At 40.7% G+C, this 16,288-nt stretch overlaps 1 protein-coding gene across 5 annotated transcripts in view; it reads left to right on the top strand.

The window, feature by feature from the left end:
• Window positions 1–14,348, top strand: part of EZH2 (enhancer of zeste 2 polycomb repressive complex 2 subunit) — an 84,608-nt gene extending 70,260 nt beyond the window's left edge. For all 5 annotated transcript variants that reach the window (XM_030551439.1, XM_030551438.1, XM_030551437.1 and 2 more), the window contains 8 exons: window positions 3,990–4,030; window positions 5,783–5,908; window positions 7,368–7,546; window positions 8,733–8,828; window positions 11,138–11,219; window positions 12,312–12,392; window positions 12,556–12,640; window positions 14,054–14,348. In XM_030551439.1, coding sequence (XP_030407299.1) covers window positions 3,990–4,030; window positions 5,783–5,908; window positions 7,368–7,546; window positions 8,733–8,828; window positions 11,138–11,219; window positions 12,312–12,392; window positions 12,556–12,640; window positions 14,054–14,114 — 751 coding nt within the window. In that variant the 3' untranslated portion in view covers window positions 14,115–14,348. The remainder of the gene's footprint in view (window positions 1–3,989; window positions 4,031–5,782; window positions 5,909–7,367; window positions 7,547–8,732; window positions 8,829–11,137; window positions 11,220–12,311; window positions 12,393–12,555; window positions 12,641–14,053) is intronic.
• The last annotated feature ends 1,940 nt before the right edge of the window (window positions 14,349–16,288 follow it).

Genomic DNA, 16,288 nt, shown 5'->3' with positions numbered 1-16,288 from the left:
GCAGCAGCAGGCTCAGTTTGTAACATCTTTCCTACCTGACTTGGTAGCACTTTTTCATTAAGCTTTCTGTTTAGTCTGGGTGGCCCCTTTACCAATATGCTGAAACTGTCTTGCAAGCTAAACTGCTATTATTTACTCCACATGAGCACTACCAAACTTAACTTCCTGCAGCTTCGGATTCCCACACCATCTTAGCATCCCAGTCTGCTTAAAGAATAGAAAGCCTAGTAGGAAATACAGCCTACTCATTGTCTTTATGTACCGTCTCTGCAGCCCAACAGTTTGTAAAAACTATTCTTACTAATTAAACCAAGAAGACAGCTCTGTATTAGAGACAACCAGTTTAACAACTTCAATAAAGAGCAACAATTCCACCAACTCAAAAGAATGTGACTATTTGCTGAGAGGAGAGAAATTGGTACTTTAGTCATTCATTCTCACGTGCTTACATCCATATCTAGTTGATACGAATGAAATAATTACCAATCTCCCTCTGATCTCACCGGATTAACAATCAGCTGTAATGAGTTTTCCCTCATAAAATAGGACTTGACTTCATTTCTTAGACTACACTTAAATGAAGAAATATTCTTGAATATTTTCTATCCAGATAGATTTCATTTCAGTTCTTCTTTCTGTCCTTATTCTTCAGGGATTGGTTGTTCACAGCACCTAGCTATAGCTTTTGTATATTATTCTGCCAAGGATACTGAGGATCTTGTCCAAAGGCATCTTAAGTATCATCGTGCCCTGGCAAGCAGTGTGGCTGATGTCTTGACCCAAATTACTTGCATTCCCCTGTAAAAGGCTGCATCTTTAGAGCGAGTCTAGACACAGCATCTTTAAGGAGTCTAATGAGAACAAAAGCAGAAAAGCAAAAACCTACTTTTCCAACAGATCTAACTACATATACCAGTTGGATTTTCATTTCTGAACTTGAGACAGATTCAGTGTTGTCCTCATGCCTTTACTGGGGACAGATTTTAGCAGTTTCCCCAGAAATGTCTATAGCTGCTATCCAGTTGATGTCAGCATCTTCTGGATTTTTAGCCAGAAAGGTCAACATATTTGACAAATGATTTCAGTAATCAGAAGTGAACATAACCCAGAAGTATTCAGTTATTAAATGTGCAGGCAGGCAGGAATCAGATGTAGAGATCAGTTTGTCTCCCACTTTGTTGGAGATCCGACATCAGTAATTGGCCTATTGTTCCTGATACCTGGATTTAGGAACAACGCTTGTGAATGCTATCTCAGCTTCCAACATGTATTTATATACTGAAATTGCTCTTGCCTGAAAGATTCTCCAAGTACCACTTCTTGGTAAGCCTACCTCATCTGGCTTGATGTTTGTAACACCTCCTGACTATTACTGGGGAAAATGGGAGAAATGGCATGTACAGTAAGAGGAAATTACTCACTAGTAATTGTTTGTTTGTCATGGTCCAGTATTTATTCCATCCTACATCCCATGGGAAACATCACTTGAAGTTCCTCTATTTTATATTATCCTACTACTTCTTTGCTGTGGAAATCTCCCACTTGACACTTTTGCCTCTTCGCTTCCTGGTAGTTGAAAATTCAACATTGTCTTCTGTTGCTGAGTAGGGAGAAGAGATAACAAATAGAATTACTGGTGAGAAATCTCTCACCCCCACCACTTGTCCTATCCCCAGTATGTCACTCATTGAGGCCATTAAAGTGCTTCCAGGCAACCTTCTACCTCTTAGTCATTCAGTTTCTGAAAGCCACCATGCTAATAGGGTTTATGTTGCCACCCGTCACCAGTATCAAAGAGCACTAGTCAGACCTCTAGTTATCCCAGTTGGCCCATGTTGAAGCGTTCAGTTGGTCCCTAAATGTCATTTTTAATTTCCCCTCTGAACTCATAGTCACAATATACGTTTAATCCTTAACTTTCAGAGTACTGTTTTGGTGGCCCATGTCTCCTTCAGAAGAGTCAGTGAGCTGGCATAATTCATCACAACTTCCATATCTAATTTTCTACCACGTAAAGTTATTTTGATTTTGATCTTCTTGGCCAAAGTGTTAATCTTTCATTTTAATTCATCTCCTTGCCAAATTTTCTATGAAATCTAGCGCGTCTTTAGAAAGGAGGTGGCACGCCTTGGACCTTTGCAGGACATTAGTACCGTATATACTTGTTCAGAAACTGAACATTTTTTGTGTAAAAGTGACGCATCAAAGAGTGGGGGTCGGCTTATAAATGGGTTTACACCAAAATTAGATGATTTTAAACTCTATGGAATCATTGAATTGAGTATTTAATACATTGTTTACCTGGAGCGTCTGCAAGCATGGAGTCCCTCGGCTCCCTGTGGCTACGGTTCGCTGTTCCCAGCCAATGGGAGCGGCAAACTGCAGACACTAGGAACTGAGGGGCTCTGTGCCTGCAGACACTCCAAGTAAACAAAATATCCAGGCCTTCTAATGGCTTACCCTAACAGGCCAGAAGCCAAAGTTTGCCAGCCCCTGAAATATAGGGTTAGCTTATGAAAGCGTCATATAGTTTTTGCTATTTTTACCTAACCATATTACGGGGAGGAGAGGGGAAAGCTTATAAACGAACGGGCTAATGAACGAGTATATACGCTATGTTACTTTGTTAGAATTGGAGAAGCACTTAATTCATAAACACTTTGTAATGATCAAAGGTCTGATTTAAGTTTTGCATTCATGAGTCTTATCTATGAAAATCTTCCATTACCGGTAGGGAATTTGGCATACTACTAATCCATATTGTCATCTTGGGCCAAAAGAAGGAAAGCTTCTGTGGCAGAAGTATTCAGTTGTGTAGTCTTTTCTACATTTAATTTGTCTGCAGTGTTTGGCGAATGTAAGATGATCATGTGAGGTATAGTACATTTTCTGACTTGAAATCTTATTTCTTCCTTCAAGTACTTGGGAAGCAGAGTTCTAGAGAGGTTCTGTATCTCTTAATTGAAGTAATACAGTGCAGATATAGGAATTTTTACCTGTTTATAACCTTTTACTTCAGTATTATACCCGCTTGGAGTGACCCACCTTGAAAAGGAATTAAATCTGTTTTTGTATAACATTTTTTTAAAGAAAAGTTATAAATCCGAAGAAATTAAGAACCTGAACTCTTGAATCTCATAGTTATCTTGACAAGAGTCTACTGAATTGGATGGAGAACAGGTTAACACACATTTAATGTTTAATCATGTTGCGTTTGGTTAAAGCTGTTGGGTACACAGGAGGAAAAAGCAGTAATCCATTAGAATCCAATTTGACGTAATGCTATGCAGAAAGGAAATTAACAGGTAGAAATTCCTATTTGTTTAAACATATATTTAAATGTATCTAAGCTTGGAAAGAAGAACTTCTGGGTGTTTATAGGCATTGGAAAGAAATGCAGATTCATGGTTCTGTTCCTTAAACATTTGAATCTACCCTGAGAATTTCTCACTACACACAACACTCTGCATTACGTGGATCAGTTACAATAATTAACTCTCTCTAGAAATGGAGATCTATACAGAAGCAAATTGACAGCCTGTCCCATAGTCACAAACAATAGAAATTTAATGTCGGTATTTAAACGTATCAATTAACTCCTTGGGAATATAAATGTAGGAAATCCTGGCTGCAAATGATTTAACTTTTTATTATGGTGAAAGTTGGTAGTTCAGTAAGTTTTAACTGCTAAAGAAACAATATCTTGGAACTCCAGCTTTAAAGCAAAATTAAAAACACTGGTTTCTAACATAATTTTTAGTAGATTGTAAATCGCCTCAAGCACATTGATGTCACCAGATTTTAGCAGTAAACTGGGCTAGTGTGGAGGTTATTCTGTAAAACTTTGATGTAGGTGGTTTAGGAATTCTTGTTACAGAAGACTTTCCCAGTTAAGTGATTTTGTAGGTACCTAGAACTGCAGCTACATTCTCCAGCCCAGTACAGGAGGAGTTCCTGTCAACCTTCTTGTTTGTTTTGTGTTTTTGCAGGTTGTGGGCTGCTCATTGCAGAAAGATACAGCTGAAAAAGGGTTAGCATCTTTCCATTCAACTTTGTCCTGAATTTTTAAGATCCTACTAATGTTTTCTGAATGTTAGGCCATTTTATACTTTTCAGGGGGAGTCAGGGGTCACAAGGAGACTGAAGAATAGTAACCATACAATACTGATATAGCAGGGACAGCGGATATTCCACATTGTTTATGCAGCTGTTCAGAAAAAGCTTTGCATATTTTAAAAGAAAATAAAACTAAATAGGAAGGAGGCAATGAATTCATAACACGTTAGGCAGGCCTTGTTATAGTGCAAATAACACAGCACAACTCTTATTGTGATGAGCTGCATTTGTGTGGGTTTTCTGTTTTTTATTTTGCAAGATGCTCTACAAATTTGTGGGGATGGGAGAGACTGATTAAAGAATAATCTTCTGTTCAGCGGTGGATTTTTTTTTTTATTTTTTTTTTGCGCTGCTTGGTTGTTATCTGAAACAGATATAACATTATACAAATACACCTAAACCAGCCTAAGTGCTAGTGGATTGAAGGCAGATATTAATTTATATAGCACCCAAAGTTTATTAGCTGCTCTACAGATAAAGTGAGAGACACAATGCCTGCTTTCAAGAGCCTAGGACTTATCACAGGGAAATTGACCAGCAGAAATATAGCGGTATAATTGTATGGGTATTGCTAAGCAGTATAATTCCTCTTGTGGAATAAAAATGACCTTAGTTTAGATCAGTGGGGGCAGCCTGCGGGCCACACACGGCCCATCAGGGTAATCCGCTAGCAGGCTGCCCAACAGTTTGCTTCCATTTGCATGGCTGCTCGCAGCTCTCAGTGGCCACAGTTTGCCGTTCCCAGCCAATGGGAGCTGCAAGAAGCAGCAGCCAGCACATCCCTGTGGCCCGCGCCACTTCCCGCAGCTTCCATTGGCTGGGAACAGTGAACTGTGGCCACTGGGAGCTGTGAGCGGCTGTGCAAATGTAAACAAACTGTCTGGTGGCCTGCCAGCAGATTACCCTGATCGGCCGCATGTGGCCTGATCGGCCGCATGTGGTCTGCAGGTTGCCTACCACTGGTCCAGATTGTTCACATACAGAGCTATAGTGTTCACAGGTGCTGGCTTCTAATTTTCCATAGGGGCACTCAACCCCAGCTCCACCTTAGGCCCCACCTCTTCACCCCCTGCTCCACCCCTACTCAGCTCTTTCTGCCCACAAGCGTGCCCTGTCCCCGCTCCTCCCTCTCCCAACTCCTACTGCATGCTGCTGAACAACTGTTCCAAGGCATCCTGGGGTGGGTGGGTAGGGGAGGAGTTGATCGGTGGGGGGCCACAGGTAGGCAGGAGTTGGGGGAGGAAGGTGGTGGCTGCTGGTGGGTGCTCAGCACCTGCTACGTTTTTTTTTGTCTGTGGTTGCTCCAGCCCTGGAGCATCCATGCAGCCAGTGCCTATGCTAGTAATTATACAGCTATAGTTCTGCTCCTCAATTCCCACTGTAGACGAGCTCTTAGGTTCTAAATACACTACAGAGTAGTAATATGAGGGGTGAGGTGCAACAGCAAGCAAGCAATTCAGTAATTAAGTTAACATACATCTTGTTACTGCCACAATTTTTCTTTCGTGTACTTTTCTATTATTAATACTTTGAGAAGAGTAGGTTTGATAGGCCTTTTTTGTTTAAGTGAATTTTAAGACGGGACTTCCCATTTGAAATTTTTGGTTAAACAAATTTAAAGTTCTCTCATTCTTAATCTTTTCAAATTATTACTATTTTTATTCAGATGGGTCATCTAATCATGTTTACAACTACCAGCCATGTGATCATCCTCGTCAGCCTTGTGACAGCTCATGTCCTTGTGTAATTGCTCAGAACTTTTGTGAGAAGTTTTGTCAGTGCAGCTCAGAATGTAAGTAATTTTGGAAGGCATCTGCAATTGAGTGTCTTTTCATAGACTAGTGTCATTGGTAGCCACAAATTTGCTGATATTAAATAAAAGGCCTACAAAGGGCAAAACAATGAGCTTTTGCCATTTTTTTGCTGTTTTTTGACATTGAAAACTTTCCAGGCCGCCTTTAAGAGAGTTTTTTTCTTTCTCTTGTGCCCCCCCTTTTAAAAAAACAAAAAACAAAACATTATTTCAGGTTATATGTAGGTGACCAGAACCATAAATGATGACATTACAAGTAAGGAGTGAAAGTGCTTTTTAGTCTGTTTACATCTCTTTGGTTGTCGTAACTCCTGTTTAACTTTAATGGCTAATTACACTTTGAATAGGGTCTTCATTATAAATTCAGCACCCTCACCCATTCAAGTAGGGAGTTGAAAGCTCAAAATAAATCCTCTGCCTCCAAGTGGTCCTCCAGCAAAACCAGAAAAAAACACACTTTTCCTTACTGATATTTCTAAGGTAAGAAACAAGGGCATACATACACCCGTACCCTGGCTTCCTGGTTCTTTTCAGAATTTATAAAGATACAAAAATCGCTAAATAAGTTAAACATTAACAACACCAAGTACAGCAACATCTAAATGGCTTTGAAATACTTACTTAAGGTGTCAAGTATCAGAGGGGTAGTTGTGTTAGTCTGGATCTGTAGAAGCAGCAGAGTCCTGTGGCACCTTATAGACTAACAGATGTATTGGAGCATGCATCCGACAAACTGGGTATTCACCCACGAAAGCTCATGCTTCAATATGTCTGTTAGTCTATAAGGTGCCTCAGGACTCTTTGCTGCTTATACTTAAGGTGCAGATTTTAATAAGACTATGTGCTTATAGTGAAACGTGTTTAAATGAATGCAGGACGGGGGCATTAAGGAGCAGTGAGTTGGTTATTCTTGAATATAAAGCCTGTGTAAAGAAACTTACCATCCCTCTGTTTAAAGGGAGAGTCTCAAAACTAATGCATAGGGCAAGCACTGTTTCATTCAGTAGAAGATTGCAGAGAAAACACCCTTAGAGTATATCTACTCAGCCTCTGGTAATGAGCCTCCTGGCGTAGGTCAGCTGGCTCAGGATAGTGCTCCAAAAATAGCTCTAAGATATACTTGGAGGTTGCAGCTTAGGCTGGAGCTCAGGCTGTGAAGCCCACACCCCTCCCTAGGCTTCAGAGCTCAAGCTACAATGTCAAAGTGCTGCCTACATAGTTATTTTTAGAGCACTAGCCTGAGTCTGTCAACCTGGCTGGGAGGCTCACAGCTGCAGGCTGCCTAGTCACCCTGCCTGATTCCGTTCACTTTGTATTAACCTTAAGTATTGGGGAATTGAAACATCTGGAGCAAGGAATCAGTGTATTTTTGCTAAACTTTAGCACCTGAACTGTGATCCTTTTTTTACATTTACTTGTTTTTTTCTTTCCTTTAAAGGCCAAAACAGGTTTCCTGGATGCCGCTGCAAAGCACAGTGCAACACTAAGCAGTGTCCATGCTATCTGGCTGTACGTGAATGTGATCCAGACCTCTGTCTGACATGTGGAGCAGCCGATCACTGGGACAGCAAAAATGTTTCTTGCAAGAACTGCAGCATTCAGAGGGGATCCAAAAAGGTGTATATGCTTATCTTTCTACACACATCTTCCCATCTCCACTGTTTTTGCCTTTTTACATCATGTGAACATTGAGGGGAGGTGCCTAATATCGTTTTCATGCCAAAAAAAACCCAGTGCACTGGAGTTTGGACTCTGCTGTGGCTTTTTTTGTGGCCAAGAAAAAGAGAGAGACTAGCCTCAAAGGGAAAGTAGTTTCCACCAACTTTGCCATTCTGAGTTATGTGCTACTTTAGTCCTCTTTGTACAGCTCCTTATGCAACTTGTGCCACTATGGAATGGAACATCTACTGTTTTCTTCAGTACTAACTTGTGTGCAAAATATCTGAACTTAAGCTGAGCATCACCTTTTGTAGGCTGAAAAAAATATGCATTTTTAAAGCACTGGTTCATGGTTTCCATAATCAGATTAATATTGAAGTGGTAAATATTGCAGTTGTACAAGCAGACTTCTGCAATCTTAAAAATCGCTTAATTTTCCTTTTTTTCTTTTTTAATATTCTGAGCTGAAGGCCTTTAGTACAGACGGACAGTTTTGCATGTGTCTTTTTACTTGGATTTCCCCTGTAATCAGTGGGTTCTGTGGTCCTGTGGGTCCTCCCCTTAGGCTGGGGGGGGATCCTTTAGCAGTGGGCGGGCTTTGCCCGCCCGCTTCCCAGACACCCAATAGTACAGTCAGTTAATGGTGGTCTTATTTTTCACTTTCAGACCCTCTGTCCATAAAGTGGTCATTTACGAGAAATACTTGGATTTGTAAGCAGTTTCTACCCTGGATGTTTTTTTCATTAGCACTGTGTCTGGTCTTTTTTATGTGCACCTTCCTTCTCCCTCCACCTCCCCCCTTCCCAAATGTTAATGACTATGTATGTTTATCATTTAAGTTGACCATTCCAGAAAAACCAAGTCAGATCAGGATGACTCCAGGCCCCCGCACGCCAAGCGAGTGCTTGGGGCGGGAAGCCGCGGGAGGCACGCTTGCCGGCACAGTGAGGGCGGCAGGCAGGCTGCCTGCGGATGGTTCGCTGGTCGCAGGCACGCCTGCGGAGGGTCTGCCGAAGCTGCCGGATCAGCGGACCCTCCGCAGGCAAACTGCCGGAGGCAGCCTGCCTGCTGTGCTTGAGGCAGCAAAATCCCTAGAGCCGCCCCTGAGTCAGATGATACATTTCTTGTTTCTCCCCTTCTCTAGCATCTGCTGTTAGCACCTTCAGATGTGGCAGGCTGGGGAATTTTCATCAAAGATCCTGTACAGAAGAATGAATTCATCTCTGAGTACTGTGGTGAGGTAAGGAAAGAGTACCTTTCAAGTCAGTGGTTTTCAGCCTTTTTACATTTGCGGACCTCTTAGGAAATCTTAGAAATAGTCCAAGGACCATGGGTTGAAAACCACTGCTTCAAATGTATGTTTTAATCGTTACAGCTGTACGTTGGCAGAAGAGTAAGACATTTGTTTTTTATACATAGATGTCTCACTAAAATATTCAAGGTCACTTTCTTCAGTGATGTATCAGTTTGTGACCTTGACTAATTATAAAGCAAAATTGGTTAAATAATGTCTCCAGGCTTGGGAACTAGCTTGTTTGTAGATTTAGTACCCTTTTGTGGAATAATGGAATGTTATACAATAATTCATAGCAGGTTTCAAGGTCTTGGCATTTCCAAGAGAATAAAAGTTTCCCTAGCATCTACTATGCATAGCTGAATCCACGGTTGATACTGCCATTTTTCCACTGGCAAGATTTTTCATGACTTTGGAGTGCCTGTGAGGATGAGGCTGGAAGAGAGGATGGATCTAAAGCAGGGTTTCTCAAACTTCATTGCACTGTGACCCGCTTCTGACAACAAAATTACTACATGACCCCAGGATGGGGGACACGAAGCCTAAGCCTGCCAGAGCCCCACCACCATGGGCAGGGGGACCAAAGCCCAAGGGCTTCAGCCCCTGGCAGGGGTCCTGTAGCCTCGGGCTTGGGCCCCAGACTCCATGCCAGCCCCGTTGGAACATTCTTGACCCTCTTTGGGGTCCCAACCCACAGTTTGAAAAACACTGATCTAAAGAGCAGTCCCAGTTAAAGCAAATCTGGAGTTTCTTGCAAAATCATTTGACTGCCAGCATAAGATGCTGCCAAGATTCAGTAGGCAAGACTGCCCTCTCGCCTGCCCCAAATATAGATATCAGGCTGTGTGAAAGGGAGAGCTAAGGCCCAGCAGTGAGTATCCTGTACAGAGTGAATTGATTTAAATGAAAGCAACTTAAATTGTCATTTTCAATCACAGTATGATTAAATCATGTTGTCCATTTGTATAATAGTTATTTTCCAAGTGAAAGGTCGATCCTTATTGGTTGGTAACTATTAAACATGTTGATTTGCGACTAAGTAGTCTCTACACTAAATTTGGTGCTTCTTTTTGCTAACCAGGAGAATACACTATTGCTGTACATACTTATTTAAGCAGTTAGGTAGCTAAACTTACATTTGGATTTTTAATCTTTATTTTTAGAAAATGAAGATGCATTTCTTCTTAACTAGATAATTAACTTTTGTATCAAGCTCTATTTTCAGATTTGATTGAAAATGCATAAAAACAGCTTCAGTTTTTTTCACAATTAAATAAAACTACCTTAAGTGTGCTGGCTATGTAAGAGGAAAAAATTACCAAAAGTTTATCAAAACATGTTTTGTAGTTAAAACTGATTTACTAAAGGAAGTAATTATCTGTTAGTGAATTGTACTGATTGCTTCTGGTTGCCATGACCTTTAAGATTTCAGAACTAGTAGATCTCATCCTCTCACACCTAGTTTTTATTCATAGATTGGAAGAGGAAAACAAGCTTTCCTGCTTTTTCAACTGCGAATGAACTAAACTGAACTAGCTGAATAAACTGAATCAAAGAAAATATTTTCTCTGAACCTGTAGAAGAGCCTATTGATGTTAAAAGCTGGTTTGGCACTTCAACATACTGGTTCCAGATGCTTAGCCAGTGACTTCTACCAGTTCAGTAGTTTCACCTTTCTTAAAATGTGGCAGCAAACATGTACTTCTTAATATTATTTTATGTATTTAATGTAAATTATAAGCTTAAACTTTAATATAAATTGTCTATTTCAAAATTAATTTTAAAGGGGTTGAATTGAAAAAAACTTTTTAAATAAAATTGGTTTTTGATTTTTTTAAAAATTTATATATCTTTAGAGAAACAGAATTATAAAATCTGTATGTCTTCCTTCTAGGCTGAACTGATGGTGCTGTTTTGGGCTACTAAATAAGAGAGCCCTAGTTAATGTAACTTCATATTGGCTGAATTGGAAATGTCTCCAAGATGACAGCTGTAGACTTTTATTAGTCTTGCAGTCATGGTCTTTGTATCCACCCACAGAACAGCATAGTCTAAGACCACTTGTCAGCCTTAGCTGTAGTGTTAGTTTTCCCTGTCTTAATTCCACTTGCCGTATAAATTTCATTCCAGAATGGGAAAAGTTAGGATGCCAGTTACGATGGGCTTTAGATGTGGAGCATGCTTGAGGCTGTAAGCTATTTCCATTACCAGCTGAAAAATAAGTGGCCTTTTTTAATATGCAATATTTCTTGCAGATTATTTCTCAGGATGAGGCAGATAGAAGAGGGAAGGTATATGACAAGTACATGTGCAGCTTTCTATTCAATCTGAATAATGGTATGTATGTCTAGCTATCCATTCTAATTGACACAACTAAGATTTTCAAAACCTCAATTTAGCTGCCACCTAACCCACAGGCACCTAAATTTGTGCAAGTGGCATGAACAAAACAACCTAAGTTCTGCCACTGCTGAGTGCCCATGTTCACTTCTGTGGCTGGGTGGGATTCTCAGAGTACGTGATTCCTGCTTATCTCACCTGGGGGGGCCTCATGTGCATGTAGAGTCCTCTGTAGCTGTCTTTTGTGGAAGGGTCTGTCCAAGAATCAGGTGCCTAAAAACCTTGGATAGATGGGGCTTAAGCCCCATCTCTTTCCTTAGCATTTCCTATTGTCTAGCTTAGGCCCCTCCCTGCTCAAGTTCCTAGTTGATTTTTTCAGAAGCCAGCAAGCTAACTCTCCCTATGCCCTGGGTGCCTACCTCATGGCTGGGGATTCTATAGGACAGTGTGGTGCTTAAAAGCTCGGTGTCACAATGCTCACTGTTGCACTGCCTAAGTCCCTTTGTGGATCTAGCCCTAAGTGCTGCAAAAAATTCATAAAGGGAGCTTTTTTATATAAAGGTCAGCACCTAACCCACAGGCACCTAAATTTGTGCAGGTGGCATGAACAAAACAACCTAAGTTCTGCCACTGCTGAGTGCCCATGTTCACTTCTATGGCTGGGTGGGATTCTCAGAGTACGTGATTCCTGCTTATCTCACCTGTGGGGCCTCATGTGCATGTAGAGTTTAAAAAGCTTGTAGACCTGGAAAGAAAGAAGAGATCCATCTAATTTAGAAACATCATTTGGGCAGGAGATGGAATGTGTAAAGATTCTCAGCAGGTGGAAACATCAGTTCTAGGAAGTTTAGAATGTTGTTTAACTACGGCGCCATGATATTTTAATATAGCAACTTGTTAGCCTTTCCTGAAGAAAATTTAACATCGGAGAAGGTTTTTCAAAATGACTTTCACGTGTGAAGCTGAACACACTAAAGTTATAACCTGGCAGGTGCATTAAATAGGCTGGGTGCTGTACAGCATTTTCTCAGATGTGCTTAGAAAGCTCTTTAGAGGAAACCTGTTCTAACTGCTTACATTCTCTTCTAGATTTTGTGGTTGATGCAACACGCAAGGGTAACAAAATCCGATTTGCAAACCATTCAGTAAATCCCAACTGCTATGCAAAAGGTAATACCAGAAACAATTAATCTAGGGTTAGTCTAACAATACATGAAACATCATTATTGTAGAATGTTGAATACATGTTTGTGGTGGCAGAATGTGTAAATCCTGCAAATGTGAGCTAAGAAAGATCCTGACCGTATACTTTCTCTCTCTTTTTTTTAAACAGTTATGATGGTTAATGGAGATCACAGAATAGGTATATTTGCTAAGAGAGCCATTCAGACTGGTGAAGAGCTGTTTTTTGACTACAGGTTGGTAAATTGTAGCAAGATCTTCATTCTAGGGCCACTGCGGCCAAGCCTGATTTTTTTGTCACATTATCAAATCTCAGATATTAAAGATTCAATGAATCTAGACACCTCCCCTTTTACTGAAATTCGTCTTTGGGTCTCAGTAGATTGCTTATGCCAGCAGTTGTCTTCATCTCTCAGTACTGGGATTTTGCTGGTGAAAGAGAAAGCAATGCACTTGGGGCACTTCTGGCTCTGAAACTCATAGGCACAGTCTAATTAAAGCGGCAAGGCACACTTGAAGCCCAGGCTTCATGGGGAGGACTATCCCCCTATGTATGGAAGAGACAAGGATGGGACAACTATCCAAATAACATATCCAAGTTTGCCAATTACAAAAGACCAGATCTACACAATAAATACAACATAAATACAACATTGGTGCTTTTCTAGTATAGATTAGGCTCGTCTCCTGTTGTAAACACACATGTGGAGCAAACAGCTGCTCCATTCATTGTCTAGTGCTGACTGCACACTGGGCCAGATTTTTTTAAGATAGTTAGGCTTTGCAACACTAAACAGAGCAATGCCTAAGTGATTTCAACAGCCAAGTGCTGTATCCAAAAGTGATTTAAAGTAGCTTGAGTAGCTTTAAAAATCTGGCCTACTGTGATTGCCATTCAGGGGAACACAAAACTGGAACAAACTTCCTGGGTCATCGAGTTCAGTCCCCTGCTATAACAGGCAACCCACCCTCTGTCCTGTTTATATTGTTGTCAAATTAGTGCAAGGCTGTTTCACTCCTGATGGTTAGGAACCTCTAATTTATTCATGATCAATTTTTATTTAGCCTTGGAAGGGGTTGATTTTTATTGGCAAATTTCAGTAAACGTCATTTTGCTGTACATACACAAACTAGTGAAAAAACATTTCCGTCAGTCAAAATTCACAGAAAGGTGAAGGGAGAAAAGTGCTGCTTGAGAACTTGTTTGATTTCAAGATAACGGTTTAGAGCTTTGCTTTGTGATGTTGACAGTTCATGTTGATACTCAAACTATGTGGTATTATTGTTCCTCCTCTTTACGCCCCCCCCCACTGAAAAAAAAAACAAACATCCAAAAGAAGCATTATCTTTCAGTTAAATGAAATTCCCCCAAGCCGCTGCATACTGATTTCTACCCCAAAGTCTGTTTTAACATGAATTGGGCTCTCTCAATGCTACTGCACTCTACCAACACCACCACCAAGGTTGTTCCTATGTTTCTTCTAGAGCAGCAACTTAAATGTAAGGGCACAAAAGCAACAGAATTGTGTTTAGCCTTAGTTCCCAGTATCTTTGAAAGGTTCAGCACCTTAAATGCCTCTTGAAGTAAGTTACTGATGATGATACATATCATATACAAGATTAATAAAGTTGTCTCTTTTCCCCCTCAGATACAGCCAGGCTGATGCACTGAAATATGTAGGCATTGAAAGAGAAATGGAAATCCCTTGATATCAGCTACCTCTACTTTTGAACAGCTGCCTTATCTCCAGGAATTTTCTAGTACTGTGGGCAATTTTAGAAATGATGCAATTTGAAATGTACTGTAACAGTAATTTATAGTCAATTTCAAAATCAACTTTTTATTGCCTTCTCACCAGCTGCAAAGTTTTTTGTACCAATGAACTTTTGCAATAATGCGGTGTGGTACATTTTTCAACCTTGAATAAAGGATACTTGAACTTCTTCATTTTTGAGTGTATTTTAGCTATAATGGTGGTTCTAGGCAGTTTATATACCAAAGTTTTTTAAAGTAAATCACTTGAGGTATACAGTGCACTTAAAATCACTTGTTGCTGCTTTTACCTTGTGTGGGACTTTCACACCATTAGCTGAGCAGGAAGCACAGGAAAATGCAAAAACAAATCGGGGCTTTAAGGCCAAGTTAGTCATCTTTATATTGGGGCAGGCATAGACCCTTTCTCCAAACTGTATGTGGGGGCAGCTTAATTGCCCTAAGTGACATTCAGCTAAGTTAGTCCATCTTAAATAAAGGTGTGTATTTGAAGAGTATTACTTTAACAGCCTTCACAGAGGTGTAGATTGGAAGTGAATTAAGGCAAGAACTAAAGTAGCCTTAATTCAGGCTAAAGGGAAAAAGTTGTAAGTATGGCACAGTGTCCTTCACTCTGACCTAGTGCTTCAGGGCAGGGCTCTCAACTTTTTCAGACTACTGTACCCCTTTCAGGAGGCTGATTTATCTTGCATACCCCCAAGCTACACCTCACTTAAACTACTTGCTCACAAAATCACAATACACGTCTCAGTAGGCTATTAAAAAAACATTGCTTACTTTCTCATTAATTATAAGATAAATTAATTGTACTTCCACTTTAGTGTATAGTATATAAACAAGTCCTTATTTCTATTGACTTCCCTAGTGCTTTTTATGTAGCCTGTTGAAAAACCAGGCACATATCTAGATGAGTTGATGTATCCCCAGAGGCATGAGAACCTGTTTTAGCGTATATTGTACACTAGAGCCCATTGGCCTCAGCATCCTCCTACTTGCAACTCTGAATTGAATTGGCTTGTTTTTTTTAGAATAGTCCTGGCTGATTTACTACTGCACAGCCATCAAGTTTGCAAGGGAACAGTTTTCCACTGGAAAATGATTAAATCTAAATATATTGATCTTGTCAGTAACTTGCTACAAAAGTTGACATTTCAATAAGGTTCAAAATGAAACCTTAAAGGAAAGTCAAAAACTATCAGTATACTATGATTTATTCTGTCCTTTCTCCAGTTGCAAGAGCTGCTATTGCCAACCCTGTGGAAAAAGCACAAATTGGGCTTGTAGGCCTACCACAGTCCTAAGTTGTACCCTGAGGGATCTAATCAGAGTGTTGGGGTTCTTAGGGATTGACTTGTTTTGAAATGGGATAAGCACCCTGACTCACACTAAACTAAAAATCAAGCTAATTTACCACAGAAAAGTTGGCAACTATGATACCAACCCTTGGCATTAGGTGTCTGCTTTTGATGCACAACAGCTGCCAGAGCCGTATCACTCAAAAGTGCAGACAAGGGCAAGGATAAACTTTCACAGAGTAGATGGGCTCAGTATATGAATTTTACTGCAAGAAGTTACACACTGGGTATTAGTCATATGCCAGATGGGAGCACAGTTCTCAAACCCCACTTTATATTTCACAGTGATCTTTTGTGTACTAACCACCTTGATCTCACACTCCTGCAACATCTGCCCTATAAACCTCTCTGACAGATAGCCGCCACTGGGGCGTTCCCAAACAGGTGCCATTAGAAGGCAAGTGCTGTAATGGCAGCACTACCCCACAGTACTCACAACTACAAGTTGTCTAATGTTAACTTTCATGGGTCTCTGGCTGACTCCTGGAACAACTTCCACCATCTTGGGATATTTTTTCAAAAGCTCCAGCAGAAAAAGACGGTTACTCACCTTTGTAACTGTTGTTCTTCGAGATGTGTTGCTCACATCCATTCCAGTTAGGTGTGCGCGCCGCGCGTGCACGTTCGTCGGAAACTTTTTACCCTAGCAACTCCAGTGGGCCGGCAGGTCGCCCCCTGGAGTGGCGCCGCCATGGCGCCCAATATATATCCCTGCCGGCCCGCCCGCTCCTCAGTTCCTTCTTGCCGGCTACTCC

This window comes from Gopherus evgoodei, chromosome 2, assembly GCF_007399415.2.
Source record: "Gopherus evgoodei ecotype Sinaloan lineage chromosome 2, rGopEvg1_v1.p, whole genome shotgun sequence".
Taxonomy (NCBI): domain Eukaryota; kingdom Metazoa; phylum Chordata; order Testudines; family Testudinidae; genus Gopherus; species Gopherus evgoodei.
Note: the sequence above shows the minus strand (reverse complement) of the source record. Positions and strands in the feature narration are given on the sequence as shown.